Genomic DNA, 19,367 nt, shown 5'->3' with positions numbered 1-19,367 from the left:
TAAAGCTATATTCCCTCTTTATCTCTCGCTCACCCCCACCCTATCTCGAACAAAGGCTCTCTATAGCTCTGCTTTGGCCCATTACACCAATCCTCCATGCCCCCTTTTCTGGGCTCACGACATATTTCTCCAGCTGTGCTCCTGGCAAGGACGGAGAAATAAAAATCTCCCCGCCCTTGCCCGACTGTAACGCTCTACTCTGCCGCCATCTTGGAGACGGTATAAAAAGAGAATCCAGCTCGTCACACAACCCTTTCCCCCTGGCCTCCTCATGCTCCTTGCCTCCAAAATACACGGACACAGGAGCTTCCTAATGAGAGCCACCTTAACCCCTTCGCTGCTACCTTGTCTTCCAGGGGCATGAACCGAACCAAGCCTAGCGCCGGCTTTGCCGTTGCAACACTGTGCTACTTAGAAAAAGGCCAGTGAACCCAAGAGCTCTGCTGGATTCTAAGAAGGATTGAACATTTATATGGACAATGAGACCACCCAGAGTGTGATGAGGATTTAAATCCTCATGCTTCAGGGCATAGGCCAACTTCTAACTATAACCTTGGGGGGCAGGTTATTCATGATCTACAGGGTTTCTTGCTCCTCCTTCTTCTGATGCTGCTGGTCACTGCTGGGGACAGGATATTGGGTTAAATGGACCCCAGTTTGATCCACTGTGGCCATTTCTATGAGAAAATAAAATTGGAGTGGAAGAAATTCATCATCAGCCTAATGCTGAGAGCCACTGACAGCTGCGTTAGCTGAAAATGGGATTGTGCCCTTTTTACATGAAGAAGACCTAAAAGTTCTTGGTTTTTTTTCCTCTCTCTCTGGATGACTGAAGAACTATTAGGTTAATGCCACTGCAGCTACAATACAAGTAAAATCTGATTAATTGAAAGGAGGAATAATATTTTTATGTGGACTGTTTGTTTTAAAATTATATTGTTTTTGGTTAACATAGTATTTAACTCAAAACTTAACAAACACTTGCAAGAAAAACGCTCTTTGTTAAAATCCCACAGATCCAATCCTTGACCTTTGGGTGCTGAGAGCGCTCCCAATCCGCATCTTTGGGTTTTCCCAGGGAAGGAAAGCACAACAGCCTTCAGAGACCTAGGTTATCACTTGACCTGCTAAAATTGAGTTACATGTGTCAGTGCTGCACTAGGAAAAGTCATGGTGTTTAGGCTGGGCTTCTCGAGCCCGTGTTCGTGAAACACAACTGCTTTTTGTAGCTGAGACCAAGCTTTAGAGGCAGCTCTGGTGGATCTTGAACTGATGTGCAAAATGACGGGGATTGCTTTCACTGTGCGTGACACCACTCATCTGGCTGGGCAAAGGCTAGTTTAACTGGCCGCTTTTTTCACCTGGCTCTCAGAGGGTTTCCGCTGGAGATGGGACCCAGTGGCGTAGCTGGGGGGGAGTGGGGCAGCGGCTGCTCCCCCACTGAGCACAAGTGGCGCCTTGTGAATGTCTTGGCCCCTTTTAAATTTTCCCCTGTTGAGGGAACAAGGGGAGCGATCCCCAAAAAAAGCGCCACCCGCTGCAGCACTTCTACTCCCCCGGCGGCAGGACCTTCAGTGCGGCTGCAGACACCCGGCGCAAGTGAGGCTGGCCCCCGGCGCGCTGCCGGGGGAGTAAAAGTGCCGCAACGGGTGGCCCCTCTTCTTTGGATCGCTCCCCCTGTTCCCTCCACCTGGCTACGCAGCTGATGGGCCCTGAACCAAAATGCTCTGGACTCGGGGGTAAGTTCATACCCAGCTCTGGATCTGAACTTTGCCGTTCAGGCTCATCTAGAGGTGTCACAGTTTCCAGACCTGAATCGGACCACGAAAGAACTGGCCGTATGGCAAAAAGAAGACTCGGACTTCTGAAAAATCTGGCGTCTTCCAGTTCTCCCCTCTGAGCTAGTCCAACGTTTGAGGAGTCCCTCATCGACATCCTAACTCGGTATCTCTTCTCCCTCTCTAGTACCTGCTGAAAGCTAACGAGAGCCAGACGAAGCAAGGTCCAGACTTCCTGCAGAGCCTGATCAAGTTTTTCCATGCGCAACATAAGTAGGTACCACCCCACTCGGCACGTCCTGTGAGATGGTGATGTCACTTCCTGGAGCAGAACTCTAGACTTGCCAGTTTGCCCTCATTTGCTGTAACTCCCAGTAGCTAGAGAGAAACGAATCCCCATGGAGATTAATTTAAGCACATGCTTTTGCTGAATATGGGAGACATTAAGCATGTGCTCAAGGGCCACAGAAAAGGGTATTTTACTGGTGCTGTGTCCAGTGACTGGTTACTTTGTTTAGTGTCACTAGTCCATTACTAAAGCAATCCCTCTCTGCAGAGCGAAATTACCCTAATAGCACTTAGTTGCATTAATGTGTAATATTTTAATATTAATTGCATTAATTCCAAACTCATTTTTGTATTGCATTAATGATACTTTGAAGAGCACTTTTCATCTGAGGATCTCAGTGTGATCCTCCATTTTACAGATAGGGAAACTGAGGCACGGTGAGGGGACGTGCCCAAGGCCACACAGTAGTTCAGTGGCAGAGCTGGGAGTAGAATCCATGGCAGCTGACCTCTCGACCCTGTCCCTGTCTCTAGTGGAGGCTGCTTCAGAACCATATAGGAGATGAGGCTGTCATATAAAACTTTCATCCAGTCATGGATTTCCAACATCCCCAAATGTGGAGGTGTTCAGATCTGGGACTCTGGTTTTAGAACAAATCTGTGCCATATTCTTGAGTCACTCCGGAACGAGGCTAGAAGAACTGAGTGGAGTTTGAGCTTATATGTCTTGCAGTGGGATGAAGCCCTGAATGATGAGAGGTGAGAGGCTCAGCCTCAGCCCACCATCCTGGCTGATTGTAATGAGAAGGGAGTGATCTGGTGATCCATTTCAGGGACGGGAAGGAGTCTTACCTGCCCTCTCTGCCCCTGTGAAGCACATTGGGCGCATCACAAGCTTATACCCCAGCTGCTGTAAGCTGAATGTCTATAGGCACAACGTGAATGGGACCATTGGGTTTGGAGGTGGTCTGTAGATTCTGAACCCCCTCTCCTTCAGGCCATCAGGCAGAGTGACTATGGCTCACTGGGAGCCTTAGCATGACCTTGATTGACAGTGTTCTTGGTGAGCGCTGGCTGAGAGGGCCAGCGTGGTAGGAACTCCCGAGTGCTGACAGCAGGTTTCTTGTAGCTGGCTGTGAAGGACCTGGCCAGGGCTGATGAATGGTGTTGCGATGCCATTGGCTGACATTTTTCTCTCGCTCAGTTTCTTCCAAGATGGCTGGAAGGCTGCTCAGAATCTCTACCCTTTCATTGAGAAGCTCGCCACATCTTTACATGCAGTAAGTATTCTCAGCCATGGGTTGCAGATGCTCCGCACATCTTTGGATCGGGCCCTTTACTTTGTTCCCTACAATGGACTTCAAAGGATCTGTGAACTTTCAAGAGAAAACACACTGGAGTCCAGCTACCATTCCAGAAAGGTGCTGTGGGGTGGTCCTATGAATCAGAGCAGCGAGCCTTGCTAAAGTACTAGGAAAACTGGATGAAGTGGTAACTAGAACCCATTGCTAATAGGGGCCCTAGGGGGCTAGTGCTGTATGTGCACGGTGCTTGCCGGAGCAATGTAGGGGGAATTTTAAATCATCCAAATGGATATGATACCATAGCATAAACCAGCATAACTTCTTGTAACAGAAAATCAGACCTCTCCAATCTACTATACGTTCTGTGAGCGTGTCTGTGAACGAGTGGATACATGAGAACCAACTCTGCCACTGTCCCCGTTTAGGAGATCCGATACCAGGCTAGATGGGCCCTGTTCTGATCCAGCCTGGCAGTTCCTATGTTCTTGCCCTACTTCAGAGAGATGACCACCCGCCTCCCTGCACTCTGCTCCCCATGTTGTTGAGGATGGAGAGGCTCAGGATGGCAGTAACAGGGATGATCATATTAAAGTCTTCTGCTGCTTTTCTTTTCAGCTGCACCAGGCCCAGGAGGAGGAGGTGAAAGAGCTCACTCAGATCCGTGACTCCCTCCGAGGCATCCTGCAGCTGGAGAACAAAGAGGTGAGGCTCTTGGCCTATTCCCCCACTCTGCTAGGCAACGAAGGGGCCTAGCACAGTGAGGGAATAGCCAACAGAGTCGGATCTAGGCCTCCTGATGAGCGTCCTACCTTGGATTTTCTACAGAGAGACACAGCCCTGTTACCCATTGACTTTCCCCAAGGTAGCCAGGAGCAGCCAGAGTGGAGGCAGGTGGGTAGACAGAATGGGAACCAATGCAAAGCCGACTGAAATCAATGGAAGGGCTCCTCTGGCCTTCAGTGGGCCTTCCTGGGCATCAGAGACCGAGCTGAGAGCTCAGCCTTGAGAGCGTGATGATGCCATGTGGGAGGAGAGGATCCATGATTGGGAGCTGGTATGCATCGCTCGCCACCTGGGTGGTGTCACAGTGGTGGTAGGAAAGGGTCAGGAACTGACCTGCAAGCAGTAAGAGGCTGGGTGAGGCTGGCCAGAAGGGTAAGACAAGTGTCCCAGAGGTTCCGAAGGGAAGAAAGTTGATGGGAAAGGAGAAGTTCGCTATCAAGGAGAAGGCCCCGGGAAGTCAGGATGGTGGAGCTCTAAGTGATTCTCCAGGTGGCCATAATAAAGTTGGAGGGTGTTTGGAGGTGCTGCGGACAACATTAAGAGGAAGGTCTGGGGCGTTCCCTGCTGGCCCAATCCTGCAGGATCAGGCCCTAGCAGGGCAAGAGGGCTGTGATGCAGCAAAGAAACAGACCCTGAGGCCTATGCTCCGAATATATATATTTATATTTTTGTTCTGTCCTTGGTGAGTTCAGGAAAACCTTCTCAGGAAGAACTCTGGCAGCGGCTACAGCATCCACCAGCACCAAGGGAACAAACAGTACGGGACAGAGAAGTCGGGCTTTCTGTGCAAGAAAAGCGATGGGTGCGTACGAACTGGTTCCTGCTTGCTCCCGTTTCAGATAGACTCTTCACGTGCTCATTAAGAGCTGATGTTCTCTGGGAAGGCCGGTGGCCGTAGGACAAGGCTGTTGAAGGATCAAGTGATGCAGGAATTACTTGGGGAGATTCTTTGGTGTGGGCCATGCAGGTGTTCAGACCAGATGATCCTAATGGTCCCTTCTGGCCTTAAAACTATGAATCCTCGAAAGCCCTTGTGTCTCTGCCCAGTCCACGTGCTTGCACGCAGGGGATGTCCACACAGCAGCTGGGAGGTGGACTTCCCAGCTCAGGTCGATGTAAATGCACTAGCTCCGCTCGAGAAGCGTGGCTGCGTGGCTTGGGCTAGCTACCCAAGCACCGTCCCGCCTGACCCCTTGGGTATGGAGTCAGGCAGCTAGCACAAGCTGCCAGTCATCACAGCCACGCTGCTATTGTTAGTCACTTGCTGGAGCAGAGCTAGTGAGTACGCACCCATTAGAAATTACGCTTGCCAGCTGCTGTGTGGACGTACCTACAGCTGGGATCCTTTGGGGTGGAAAGGAAAAAAATGGAACGAGGGGCTGGATGGTTGGTGGGTTGATAAGATATGGAGCCTGGGACAGGACTCTGGTTTGGAAGTAGCCCAGCTCAGGAGTGACCCTCCTCCGTAGCTGATGTCTATTAGGAGTCAGGTTTGAAATGATTTGGTGGCGTCAGTCCATTTCCTAGTGGACAGGTGTCCACATCCCATGCAAGTCCTGTCCAAGCCTGGCACTAATTGCTACCCACATTGGGAACCTCAGCAGAGAGGCCAGCGCCTGATGGAGATGAATTGTCCCAAGATGTGGTCCTTTCGGCACAGGACTGGTAAGGAAGCCTATGCTGCAAGCATCTCTCCTGGACTTCAGTCTCCAGGGTTACCAGCCTGTCACCAAATTCCCTTTGAAAAGGAAGAAGGTCCATGCTATGGGCATAGCAAGCCGCTGCCTAATGGGAGCAGCAGTCTGCCAAGGAGAAGGAAGAGTTTCACCTGTGTACAATGGGCCAACCGTTGGGGTAGGAAATGCCTCAGGCACTGAGGGAAGAAGGCTCTTAGAGGCATGCGTCGGGTTTAAGGGAAGGGATGAGGCACTTGGTGTGAACAGAGAAGGCGGACTGAGAAGACTGGGCAGTCGGAGGGTTTGAGCAGGGCTCCGAGGGGTGTTTCTCCATCGGGTGAGTTAAAGGAAGTGCTACGTTAACCCAGGAAGCGATACTCCCCACTAAAGCCCATCAGCGAGATGAGGGGCCATGGGGGTCACCAGGGCTGTGGGAGAAGCTGGGTATCAGGGGTACAAAATGGACCCTCACTCCCTTCTCTCTGCCTGTCCTAGAATCCGGAAAGTGTGGCAGAAGAGGAAGTGTGGCGTGAAGTATGGCTGCCTCACCATCTCGCACAGCACGGTAAGGCCCAGCGCCGGGCGCTGGCGGATGGGTGGGGCTTGGGTTCAGCCTACCATGGAGCCGTCCTAACAAGGGATTGTTTATGGCTATGGAGACTGTAGATTAAATCCATTTAAGCCTGTGTGGTGAACTGCACCTCCTATGAATGGGTATGCGAACAGGCATCCAAATCGCAGCCCGAGAGCATGTGCCTACTGATGGTAACCTTTTAGCTTACACTTAAAGGATCAGTCTGTACCTCTTCATCCCCTGCTCCTTATGTGTGTCTCAGTGGGAAGGGGAGCTGCCAGTTTATCTCAAAATGGCATACAGAGCTGTGCAAAGGTTGGCTGGTTTGTTTCCTAGGGGTCCATCTGGCCCCTGAATCTATGCCTCCTCCACATGCAAGTCCATAACTCTGCCAAGGTTTGCTTAGAACTCTGGTGCATTAAACTTCTGGTAAACTCCACCCAGCCTTGGGATTTGTAAAGCAACCCCAAACTGGGTGCATTATAAAAACTTCATCTGACATAAACAAATGAGACAGAGAGAGAGAGAGAGAGAACATGCTGGAGAAGGTTTTCTATCACCTTTTCAGGTAGGGAGCATAAGTGATGCCTTGAGGTTCCAGACTAGACAATCGGTAGAAACTTCAGTTAGAAAGAATGGCTGCCCTCTAGAGGTAGAGGGAGTAAAATGCAACTCAAAAACTGCCCTGGCTTAGATTCTTCTGCAAAAGAAGATTCAGCAAGATTCCAAGGGGGCCTAGGCATTTTGGTAGATAACAAGAATATCCAGAGTTAGCATAGTTAATGCTGGCCCAAATGCTGGAAAACCTCGAGGTCTTTTGTAATGCCTTTTCATCAGTAGATGAGCTTATTATCCCTATTCTACATGTGGGGGAAACTGAGGAACAGAGAGGGGGCAGTGACTTCTCCAGCATCAGCCAGCAGGTGAGTGGCAGAGCTGGGAATAGAAGCTGGGTGTCCTGAGTCCCAGTCCAGTGTGATACCACTAGGCTGTACTGCCCCTCCAGTCTTGGACTATTAGAGGTTAGGGAGAAGATGATCCCACATCTCTCTAATGTCAGGTTCTTGCATCTGGTGCCGGTCACTGCTGGAGACTAGATGAAGCCCGGGTCTGAGCCTGTCTGACAATGGCTGTGTTCCTAAACAGCGACCGGTACCCCAGTCCTTCTGGCTCGCTTCACTTCCCATTTCACCTGCCCGCTCTCCTCCTCTCCCAGATCAACCGGCCTCCCGTGAAGCTGAACCTGCTGACCTGCCAAGTGAGACCTCACCCGGAGGAAAAGAAGTGCTTTGACCTTGTGACGCGTGAGTAGGGAAAAATGAGAGACCCCCGGCCCAGATTTGGAAAGGTATTTAGTAGGGCTGTCAAGTGATTAAAAAGATTAATCGCGCCATTAAGCAATAATAGAATACCATTTATTTAAATATTTTTGGATGTTTTTCTTCATTTTCAAATATATTGATTTCAATTACAACACAAAATACAAAGTGTGCAGTGCTCACTTTATATTTCTGATTACAAATATTTGCACTGTAAAAAAAAAAAAAAAGTATTTTTCAATTCACTTACTTACAAGTACTGTAGTGCAATTTCTTTATCATGAAAGTTGAACTTACAAATGTAGAATTATGTACAAAAAATAACTGCATTCAAAAACAAAACAATGTAAAACGTTAGAGCCTACAAGTCCATTCAGTCCTACTTTTTTGTACAGCCAATCACTCAGACAAACAAGTTTGTTTACATTTGCAGGAGATAATGCTGCCCGTTTCTTGTTCACAATGTCACCTGAAAGTGAAAACAATTGTAGCGGGTATCGCAAGATATTTACATGCCAGATGAGCTAAAGCTTGATATGTCCTTTCATGCTTCAACCATCATTCCAGGGGACATGCGTCCATGCTGATGACAGTTTCTGCTCAATAACAATCCAAAGCAGTGTGGACCGACGCATGTTCATTTTCTTTCTCTGGGTCAGATGCCACCAGCAGAAGGTTGATTTTCTTTTTTTGGTGGTTCGGGTTCTGTAGTTTCTGCATCAGAGCGTTGCTCTTTTAAGACTTCTGAAAGCGTGTTTCACACCTCGTCCCTCTCAGATTTTGGAAGGCACTTCAGATTCTTAAACCTTGGGTCGAGTGCTGTAGCTATCTTTAGAAATCTCACATTGGTACCACCTTTGCGTTTTGTGAAAGTGTTCTTAAAATGAACAACATGGGCTGAGTCGTCATCCGAGACTGCTAGAACATGAAATATATGGCAGAATGTGGGTAAAACAGAGTTGGAGACATACAATTCTCCGCTGAGGAGTTCAGTCACAAATTTAATTAACGCATTATTTTTTTAATGAGTGTCCTCAGCATGGAAGCATGTCCTCTGGAATGGTGGCCGAAGCATGAAGGGGCATACGATTGTTTAGCATACCTGGCACATAAATACCTTGCAATGCCGGCTACAAAAGTCCCATGCAAATGCCTGTTCTCACTTTCTGGTGACATTGTAAATAAGAAGTGGGCAGCATTATCTCCCGTAAATGTAAACAAACTTGTTTGTCTTCGCGATTGGCTGATCAAGAAGTAGGACTGGGTGGACTTGTAGGCTCTAAAGTTTTGCATTGTTTTGTTTTTTGTGCAGTTATGTAACAAAAAGAAATCTACATCTGTAAGTTGCACTTTCAGGATTAAGAGAGTGCACTACAGTACTTGTGTGAGGTGAATGGAAATACTATTTTTTATCATTTTTACAGTGCAAATATTTGTAATAAAACCCAATATGAAGTGAGCAGTGTATACTTTGCATTCCGTGTTGTAATAGAAATCAATACATTTGAAAATGTAGAAAAACATCCAAAATATTTAATACATTTCAATTGGTATTCTATTATTTAACAGTGCAATTAAAACTGTGATTGACTTTTTTTGAATTAACTGCGATTAATTGACATTTCTAGGCATTGCTGCGCTCAAAATCCTAAATGATTTAGGAGCCTAAACTCCTTTTCAAAAGGGATTTAGGCACCAAAATCCCAAGTGCCTAACCCCCTTTTGAAAATGCGCTTAGGCTCCTAAGTCAGTTAGGCCCCGTGGTGCTGAGCGCAGCAATGCCTAGGGATGTCAATTAATCACAGTTAATTCAAAAAGTTAATCAGTTTTAATCGCGCTGTTAAACAATAGAATACCAATTGAAATTTTACAAATGTGGGCCCCAGTATCTCATGCTCTCGAGGTCCAGGATAAGACACTGCATCTGCTCTACAATTCTGAGCTCTCCCCATTTGTGGCTCTTGTAAATCCATTTTAAGGCATCTCTCTGGCTAGGAATAAACCTCTCTCTTCCTCTCCGCCCCCGCTCAGAGCAGCACCTGGGCAGCCCCTCAGAGTTATCCTTTAAAGAGAGCAGGGAAGGTGTATTTTTAACTGGGGTGCAAACTGAGAGATGGCCATCGTGGGCTAGAGGCAGGACTAGCATAACTGAGCTCTGTGCAAAGTTCTCCCAGCTCTGAAATGGCCTTCGTTCCTCACCTACATCCTAGCTATCCTGATTCTACCCCTCCACAGCTCTACCAATGCATCTCCGCTCTCCTGCGCTACAGACACCCTTCTCCCCACCCCCCGCCCCTTTTTCCAATTCCTGGCCTCCCCCAGGTGGAAGGTGCCAATTATATGATCCTTACGTGATGAGAGTAAATGTCCCCTGTGGAGTGAGGTGAGATCTACCAAACTCATGACACTTGTGGCCCAAGGTTGGACTTGAACCAGGTCTCCAGAACTACAAGTCAAGAGCTTTATTTCACTATGCTGCATAGATCATCCTGCTAAAATTATCCAGCCTCTTGAAGCAGCTGGCTTTGTGCTTTTGACTTGGCCGGGGATCATGGGCTTTCCCAGATACTGAAAGCATCCCTTTCACCTGTCCCCTCTCCCTTTCCCTCTCCCTGCAGATAACAGGACATACCACTTCCAGGCGGAGGATGAACAGGAGTGTGTTGTGTAAGTGACAGCAACTGTCCTCTCTGCCCATCCTCCCCTTTCCCTGTTGTGGGAATGGCTACTGGTCTTGCAGGCGAGAACAGGATAGCTACCGCCTCTGCATATGCAAATGTGGAGGCACAGGCCCCTCCCCCTTGAGATCCAGCAGGCTCTGCATTGCCTGCCATCAGGATTGGGGCTATGAGACCTAACTGAGCAGTCGGGCTTCTGTCCGCGGAGCAGGGGGGCACAGATGTGCGAGCCACAGGGCTGGCTCCAGGCACCAGCTTTCCAAGCAGGTGCTTGGGGCGGCGCTGAGAACGGGGCGGCAGTCCGTGTCCCGCGACGGCAATTCTGCAGCAGCTCCGCCGCTCTTCCGGGCGCGGTGGCAATTCGGCGGTGACTGCTTGGGGTGGCAAAACTGGTAGAGCTGCCCCTGGTGAGCCAGAACGTTGCACTGAGTCTGGGGGCCCTTTTCACCACTGCAGAATACAGGGCACTCGGTTCCCGTGGCAGGATGATCTGCTTTGTAGGTTTGCATCCTGTGCCTGCTGTCTAGCTCCTGGGACCCACAGAGGTTGTGAGCACCACATGTGAGGACGCTGTGCTTGGCCCCTGCAGGGTGGGAGCACCTTGCATCATCATGCTGCAGTATGGAGGCAGTGGGGTCTAGTGGGTAGAGCACTGGACTGGGAGTCAGGAGACCTGGGTTCTGTTCCTGGCCCTACCACTGACTTGCTGGGTGACCTTGGGCAAGTTACTTCCCTGCTCTGGGCCTCATTTTCCCCCCCTTTATGAAAGGCAGATAATGATACTGTCCTGCTTCACAAGGCGCTTTGAGATCTGCTGAGGAACTGTGCTATATACAAGCTCAGGATGGTCGTTTATTATTACGGTGCCCTCTGTGGTCAAGATAGGAGCACCAGCGAAGGCTGCAAACGGTGTCTCGTCCAGCCATCCCCGGCCATGACCTGGGCTTTGCACAGAGGCAGGACCCTGTTACCCACAGCACTGTTTCTCTAGCCTAGAAAATGTTTTTGTTTCTCTTCCTCTCATGATCCCTCCCTCGGTTTCCATTCCACTGGTCCCTCGCTGCCTGGGTCCCTGTCTGAAGTCTCCCCTCTCCCCCTCCCTGTCCAGCTGGGTGTCCGTGCTCCAGAACAGCAAGGATGAAGCCCTCAGCAACGCCTTCAAGGGTGACCCAAGCGGCTGTGCAGCCTCGGCCGGGGGGGTGACGGACGCCGGCCTGCAGGAGCTCACCAAGCTGGTCATTGGCGAGGTGAAGGGCATGCCAGGCAACAAGCAGTGCTGTGACTGCGGGGCCCCAGGTAGGTCAGTGATGGGGGACTCCGATGCTGTGAAGCCCTGTTGCAAGGGGCGGTCTCAGCGCGTGCACGGGCCTGGCGCCCTTCGCCTGGCACTGGTCACGTCACCAGCATTGTTAGCTTTGCTTTGCCTTGTGGCTTTAGCCTGTTGCTGGCTTAGACCAGGATGTGCATGCTGTCTCTGTGATCTAGTTGGACACGGCGTGAGCCCGTGAGCATCCACACCTGGCTGTTGTTGGAAGCTGGATGCCAGCCAGGAGGGGTGGTGATCCCGGGACAAGGGCAGAGGTGAGGGACTTCTCCGGCGAGCTCTCCCCTGACACCATGCGGAGATCTGGGTAAAAAGGACTAAGCGACCGACCTGCCACGGGCCAGGAGGTGCCAGAGTGCAGGGGTCAGGTGGGGATGTGGGGAAGGATGTGCCACCGGGGGGCTGTCACAGCTCGCTCACTGGTGCTGTACCGCTTCCTTGCAGATCCCACGTGGCTTTCCATCAACCTGGGCATCCTGACGTGTATTGAGTGCTCGGGCATTCACCGGGAGCTGGGGGTGCACTACTCCCGCATACAGTCCCTCACCCTGGACGTTCTCAGCACCTCTGAACTGCTGGTAAGTGGCTCCCGTGCATTGGGGCCTCTGTCTCCTTGCTCCCCTTTTCTGCTTCCCCTTAGCACTCCGCCCACTTCCATCAGAGCCCCAGATTCACAGGCGTGGCCATGAAAGCTAAACCTAGTGCAGCCCAGATCGAGAGCCGGCCTGTTTTGTGACACTCTGACTAGATTTCAAAGGTTCCCATCGTTCTAGACGGCAGAGATCTTGCAAGGTCCACTCACAAATTCTCTGTGCTCCTGAATCCAGCCCTGAAATGCAGCTTGGCCTCAGCCCATCTCTAGGGAAGGATGGATGTCTCCGCTATAGTTTTTCTTTAGCTTCTTTCTCTTGGCGTTTCTTCTGTCTCCGGGGTGTGAAGCAAACCAACTAGCTGGCAGGCAAGTCAAGCCAGGGGGCTCCCAGGCACAGAAGCACCTGTGCTTATGGGGCTGGTGTTCCCCCTCTCGTTCGTAGCTGGCGGTCAGTATTGGAAATGCCCGGTTTAACGAAATCATGGAGGCCACGCTGCCGGCACAGGGGAATCTGAAGCCTTCGTCAAGCAGCGATATGTGAGTAAGACGGGGGGAGCGAGCTCGTGAGGGGGTGTGTGTCAGGCCCAGACCTGCTCGCTCTCATGGGCTCACTTGGGAGGAGGGTGGAGGTGGTACCTTCCTCTAGTGGGGCCATCAGCAAATAGCTTCCTCCAAACCTGACCAGCTGTCTCATCCCTGTCCGGAGGTGTATTTCCTACTCTTGCTTTGCCCCTGTCCTGGCTTGAATCCAAAGCTCATCAGCCCCCTTGTCCAAAATCCACCAGCCCGAGGAGTCAGTCGAGAGGTGAGGGTCTCTCTCTCTCTCTCGCTGCAGGGCCAGCCACGCCTTTCCTTTCTGGTCGGGGGAGAGAGGGCTGTTTGGTCCGGCGTGCCTGAGTTAGTCTCAGCTCAGGAAGCTGCAGCAAGGCTGGGTTGGTGTGACCTCGCTGACCTAGCTCCCTCCCTCCCGCCCGCAGGAGCGCCAGGAAAGAATATATCATGGCCAAATACATGGAGCGCAAGTATGTCCAGAAAGCCGGCAGGGATGAGCCACACCGGCTCTGGGAAGCCATTCGGAACCGGGATCTCTTTGCCTTGTTACAAGCCTTTGCGGAGGGGCATGATCTAGCAAAACCCCTGGCTAGCCCTGACAGCCAGGTGAGCATTGCTTGCGTGTCTGTATCCATCTCTTGTCTTCTACTTGGATTATAAGCTGTCTGGGGCACAAGCCATCGGTGACCATGTTCGTTCTGCGTTTGCCCAGTGCCTGGCAGGTTGGGGGCCTGGTCCATGCCTTGGGCTCCTAGTGCTACGGTAATACAAACCATAAATGCTGGCCATCCTGCAAGGTGTCACTCGCACTGCGCTGGGTGAGTCCTACAGTCAGTGTGATTCATGCTTAACGCCAGCTGTGACCCCATCTCCATGCTGCGGTGCGGCTCATAGACCTTCCCAGCTAAACCCTGTTGCTGCAGCTCTGGCTTAGATGAGTTTCATAGCGTCTAAGGCTGAAAGGGACCATCTGATCGTCTAGTCTGACCTCCTGTATATTGCAGGCCATTAAATATCTCCCAGACGCCCATGTTAAGCGAAAAGCATTTCAGTGCACAGGAAACTAAAGTGGTGCATGCCACAGGCAGAGAACAGGAGAGTCCAAGGTGTCACCAGTACCCGAGGCCCCTGCAATGACAGGGAACTGGTCAGGTTAAGATGTGCCCAGGTGATCTCTGCTGCATGCTGCAGTCTTTCCTGACAGCCTTTCCCCTTCCAAATGCTCGAGACAGTAAGGCCCTTGAGGTGAAGCTTTGGAGCATGTGGGGTGGATTTGGGCCACGTCATTCTGCAGCTTCAGGGAAGATGTGTCAAAAGTGGATTCAAAGCTCGTTCCTTCTCCTGCTCTGTTGAAATTCGCCTCTCTGGAAGAGCGTGGAGCCCTGCATCTCGCATGCCAGTGACATGTGGCCGCTCTTGTTTGTACAGGGGCATTGAAAGGTGAAACAAGTTCTTCTAACTTCTGCCCAAGGATCCTCAAGTACTTCTTCTGCCGTGTATTAGCCATTTCTGTTGGGGCCTGCTGTGTGCTTGGGGCTTTCCAAACACATGCAGAGGGACAGGCTCTGCCCTGATGGGGTCAGAGGCTGAGAATGGACAGACAGAAAGACAGGTTAGGGGACAGGAAACCACAGTTCTATTGTTGACTCTTATACAAGTCAATTAGGGTCACTGTAAGCAACACCACAGAAGTGGAACTGAAATGTGGACTGGATAGGGGCCTTGCAGATGAGCTGGGGACAGAGAGTCACGCCACAAACAGGGCTGCTGGGAGTGAGAGTTTCTGCCTACGTAGCATCGTGAAGAAGTGACATGCTAATGCTGATGTTCTTGGTTTGATCGGAGCGTTCGAGCCAGTTGGAAAATGGGCTTTGGAAAAATTTTGACTAAATGGGGGGGGGGGGGGGGAAATCATGTTTCCAAAATTTCCACTGAAAAGTTCAATTGTTTGGTGGGAAAAAAAAAAATTGAAAATTGAAATTTTGATTCAGAAATGCTGCCATAGTGCCTCCTGCTCCCATTCTCCTCCATGGGCTGGGCTCCCTGCTCGGACTACGTTCTCCCATGATGCATCATGGCCCTGTCTCACAGCGAGTGGAGGCAGTTGCACCATGGCTGGGGACTCTGATGATGCATCATGGGATATATAGTTCAGCTGGGGAACCTGGCTGATAGAGGAGAATGATGACATAAAGACAGGTTTCAGAGTAGCAGCCGTGTTCGTTTGTATTCGCAAAAAGAAAAGGAGGACTTGTGGCACCTTTGAGACGAACAAATTTATTTGAGCATAAGCTTTCGTGAGCTACAGCTCCACTTCATTCAGTGGAAAATACAGTGGGGAGATTTATGTGCATAGAGAACATGAAACAGTGGGTGTTGCCATACATACTGTAAGGAGAGTGATCACTTAAGGTGAGCTATTACCAGCAGGAGAGCGGGGGGCGGGGGGGGGAACCTTTTGAAGTGATAATCAAGGTGGGCCATTTCCAGCAGTTGACAAGAACGTCTGAGGAACGGTGGGGGGGTGGAATAAACATGAGGAAATAGTTTTACTTTGTGTAATGACCCATCCACTCCCAGTCTCTATTCAAGCCTAAGTTAATTGTATCCAGTTTGCAAATTAATTCCAATTCAGCAGTCTCTCCTTGGAGTCTGTTTTTGAAGTTTTTTTGTTGACGAATTGCCACTTTTAGGTCGGTAATCGAGTGACCAAAGAGATTGAAGTGTTCTCCAACTGGTTTTTGAATGTAATAATTCTTGACGTCTGATTTGTTTCCATTTATTCTTTTACGTAGAGACTGTCCAGTTTGACCAATGTACATGGCAGAGGGGCATTGCTGGCACATGATGGCATCTATCACATTGGTAGATGTGGAGGTGAATGAGCCTCTGATAGTGTGGCTGATGTGATTAGGCCCTATGATGGTGTCCCCTGAATAGATATGTGGGCACAGTTGGCAACGGGCTTTGTTGCAAGGATAGGTTCCTGGGTTAGTGGTTCTGTTGTGTGGTTGCTGGTGAGTATTTGCTTCAGGTTGGGGGGCTGTCTGTAAGCAAGAACTGGCCTGTCTCCCAAGATCTGTGAGAGTGGTGGGTCGTCCTTCAGGATAGGTTGTAGATCCTTGATGATGCGTTGGAGGGGTTTTAGTTGGGGGCTGAAGGTGACAGCTAGTTGCGTTTTGTTATTTTCTTTGTTGGGCCTGTCCTGTAGTAGGTGACTTCTGGGTGCTCTTCTGGCTCTGTCAATCTGTTTCTTCACTTCAGCAGGTGGGTATTGTAGTTGTAAGAATGCTTGATAGAGATCTTGTAGGTGTTTGTCTCTGTCTGAGGGGTTGGAGCAAATGCGGTTGTAGAGCTTGGCTGTAGACAATGGATCGTGTGGTGTGGTCTGGATGAAAGCTGGAGGCATGTAGGTAGCAATAGCGGTCAGTAGGTTTCTGATATAGGGTACTGGATACAATTAACTTAGGCTTGAATAGAGACTGGGAGTGGATGGGTCATTACGCAAAGTAAAACTATTTCCCCATGTTTATTTCCCCCCCCCCACACACACACACTGTTCCTCAGACGTTCTTGTCAACTGCTGGAAATGGCCCACCTTGATTATCGCTACGAAAGGTTCCTCTCCCCCCTGCTCTCCTGCTGGTAATATTTCACCTTAAGTGATCACTCTGGTTACAGTGTGTATGGTAACACCCATTGTTTCATGTTCTCTATGTATATAAATCTCCCCACTGTATTTTCCACTGAATGCATCTGATGAAGTGAGCTGTAGCTCATGAAAGCTTATGCTCAAATAAATTGGTTAGTCTCTAAGGTGCCACAAGTACTCCTTTTCTTTTGACATAAAGAAATTAGACTAAAATTCCCAAGAGGCATCACGGCAGGCTATCTGAATTGAAATATTCACTTTTTCAAGCATTTGGCTTGTTTGATGAAATATTGAAAATTTCTCTTGAAAACACACGTTTTTCATGGAAAATTTTAATTTTGTCAATATCCAATTTTTCATCGATAAATGTTTTCAATGGAAAATTTTCCACCGGCCCTTCTGAGCAGCTCACAGCTGAGAAGGCCCAGACCAGATTTCCCTTGGATCCTGCTGTCCCTTGCCTCGGCAACTGATGCTAAGCGACACCAGATATTCCTCCTCATCTCTGGGGTTGAGGACACGTCTTCTGCAGGCCTCTCAGGAGATGAGTGGCCATCAAACCTACAACCCCTGCTGGGACGCTGCCATGATCAGGGCTCAAAGAAGAATTAGATAAGTTCATGGAGGATAGAGCCATTGGTGGGCCTATCCTCCGCTGGCTAAGATGTTCAGGGATGCAACCCCATGCTCTGGGTGTCCCTAGCCTCTGACTGCCTGAAGCTGGCGGTGGATGATGGGATGGATCACGCAATGATTACCTGTTCTGTTCATTCCTTCTGGGGCACCTGACACTGGCCGCTGTCTGAAGACAGGATACTGGGGTAGATGGACCCAGTATGGCCATTCTTATGTTCTCTTGTGAATTGAATGTGCCAAGCCAAGCTGTGCTGTAGTGGAGAGAGGGTTAATGTTGCTGCTTCTCCCCCCTGTGACAGGACCAGGGTGAGTTGGCTCTGCACCTGGCTGTGCGTTACGCAGACAAGTCCTCCCTCCCACTGGTGGACTTCATAATTCAGAATGGGTAAGCTTCACCCAGGGAGGATGGCAGGTGGGTGGCTGGTAGCCATAGCGTCTTGGGCTGGGAACATGTTGGGTCTCGTAAGCTAAGCAGGTGCAGGCCTGGTCTATGCTGGGAGGGGAGGCTCCACGAAAAATCCATGTAACTTAGAGCTCTCCTGCCTGGGAGACCCACTGTGCTGCAGGAGGTGAGTTCTCCACTTGGATCTGGCCTTCATCGCCTGCATTAGAAGGAGGTTAATGAGAAAGCTGGTGGGATTTGCAGCTGACCCTAAAATGGGAGGAATTGCAAGGACAGAGGATTAATCCAAAGGCAACAAGGGAGGTTGGAAATTGGGGCAGAAAATAACCGATTTGATTCAGAACAAATTGTGGGGAGGGACTAATCCAAAAGGCAGATGATAATGCAGGGAAGGAGGAGATGCCTGGAAACTGGGAGTGGTGGAAGAGAGACCTAGACTGGCTGCCATAAGGTCTATTCAATAAGCTGTCCACTGGCCCCTGTGATTATGGGCTGGCTCCACGGCTGTAATATACAATGGAGCACAGAGATAATTGCTCTCCATGCGACTCCAGTGAGCCCCTGGCTGGAATACTGCATTCTGTGCCCCTCGTTCCCAGCATGAGAAGAATGAAGCTGGACTAGAAGGAATTTGGAAAACAACGATGTCAGGAACTGGGGAGGGAGAAGGACTCTCTTGACATAGTTCCCCTGTGTGGGAATAAAAATCTCTCTGCTGTTGACTGGCAGTGCGCCTTTCATACAAGGATTGGAGTATCACTGATTCTCCCATCCCCCACACGAGGCAGGTCAGGAGCCTTCTCCCCATTTTAGAGACGGGGAAACTGAGGCACAGAGTGGGGAAGTGACGCACCCAAGTTCAAGTGGGTCAGTGGCAGGGCTGGGAAAAAAACCCATGTCTCCTGACTCCCAGACCCCAACTAGGCCATGCTGTCTCTCTGGTGGGAGATGTTTGACCCACGCCTGCATCTTCAACTGCCTTTGCCTCGCTGTGCAGGGGCAACCTGGACAAGGCGACTCAGGACGGGAACACGGCTCTGCACTACAGCGCTCAGTACAACCAGCCCAACTGCCTCAAGCTGCTGCTGAAAGGGAAAGCGGCCACAAACACAGGTAGGGAGCGCGGCCAGAGGGAGGTTGGAGGGAAAGCCGTACGATGCTCCTGCCCTATGGAATTGTGCTGGGTGGTGGGAGGAGGGAAATCAGAACAGATTTTAAAATGGGGCTATCTGGATTTCTCCCAAAATTTTTATGGAAGAACAAAGGGGCCAGCCAGTGTCTGTCTCTCTCTGTCCTAGGTCCTTATCTAACTCCCATTACTGTTGTAGCTGGGTGTGTCACAATCTGTGATGTATTTGTCCTCATAACAACTCTGTGAGGTAGGGGAAGTCCTGGTATTTGAATTTACAAGTGGGGAAACTGAGGCACAGAGCAGGGAAATGACTTGCCCAAGGTCTGAAGCAGAGCAGGGAATAGAACCCAGGTCTCCCAAGTCCCAGGCTAGTGCCCTAACCACTAGATCATCCGTCCTCTGTCTCTTGTCTTCGTACACACTCCACACTGCAGGGAGACTGAGAAATCTACAAAATTTGAGCAGGGGGTTGGATTAGATGATCTCCTGAGGTCCCTTCCAACCCTGATATTCTATGAAACAAAGGTTATCTTGTGCTTAACACAGCATCTTCCATCAGAAGGTCTTCATTCACCTTATTAACTAAGGCATACAGTGCGCAGGGAGGAGATAAATAGCATTATCTCTGATACAAATGGGGAAACTGAGGCACAGAGCAGGTCAGTAGCAGAATAGA

The 19,367-nt window shown here is 50.1% G+C and overlaps 1 protein-coding gene across 1 annotated transcript in view; it reads left to right on the top strand.

Moving 5' to 3' along the window:
• ASAP3 (ArfGAP with SH3 domain, ankyrin repeat and PH domain 3) overlaps positions 1 to 19,367 on the top strand; it is a 67,307-nt gene that overhangs the window by 36,331 nt on the left and 11,609 nt on the right. Inside the window, exons 7-19 of the mRNA XM_074934622.1 lie at positions 1,966 to 2,051; positions 3,271 to 3,346; positions 3,986 to 4,072; positions 4,846 to 4,955; positions 6,325 to 6,394; positions 7,620 to 7,707; positions 10,341 to 10,389; positions 11,509 to 11,696; positions 12,169 to 12,302; positions 12,759 to 12,853; positions 13,294 to 13,474; positions 17,456 to 17,541; positions 18,557 to 18,672. Coding sequence (XP_074790723.1) covers positions 1,966 to 2,051; positions 3,271 to 3,346; positions 3,986 to 4,072; positions 4,846 to 4,955; positions 6,325 to 6,394; positions 7,620 to 7,707; positions 10,341 to 10,389; positions 11,509 to 11,696; positions 12,169 to 12,302; positions 12,759 to 12,853; positions 13,294 to 13,474; positions 17,456 to 17,541; positions 18,557 to 18,672 — 1,366 coding nt within the window. The remainder of the gene's footprint in view (positions 1 to 1,965; positions 2,052 to 3,270; positions 3,347 to 3,985; positions 4,073 to 4,845; positions 4,956 to 6,324; positions 6,395 to 7,619; positions 7,708 to 10,340; positions 10,390 to 11,508; positions 11,697 to 12,168; positions 12,303 to 12,758; positions 12,854 to 13,293; positions 13,475 to 17,455; positions 17,542 to 18,556; positions 18,673 to 19,367) is intronic.

This window comes from Natator depressus, chromosome 19 (genome assembly GCF_965152275.1).
Source record: "Natator depressus isolate rNatDep1 chromosome 19, rNatDep2.hap1, whole genome shotgun sequence".
NCBI classification, from domain to species: domain Eukaryota; kingdom Metazoa; phylum Chordata; order Testudines; family Cheloniidae; genus Natator; species Natator depressus.
The sequence above is the reverse complement of the archived record's forward strand: the minus strand, read 5'-3'. Positions and strand labels throughout refer to the sequence as shown.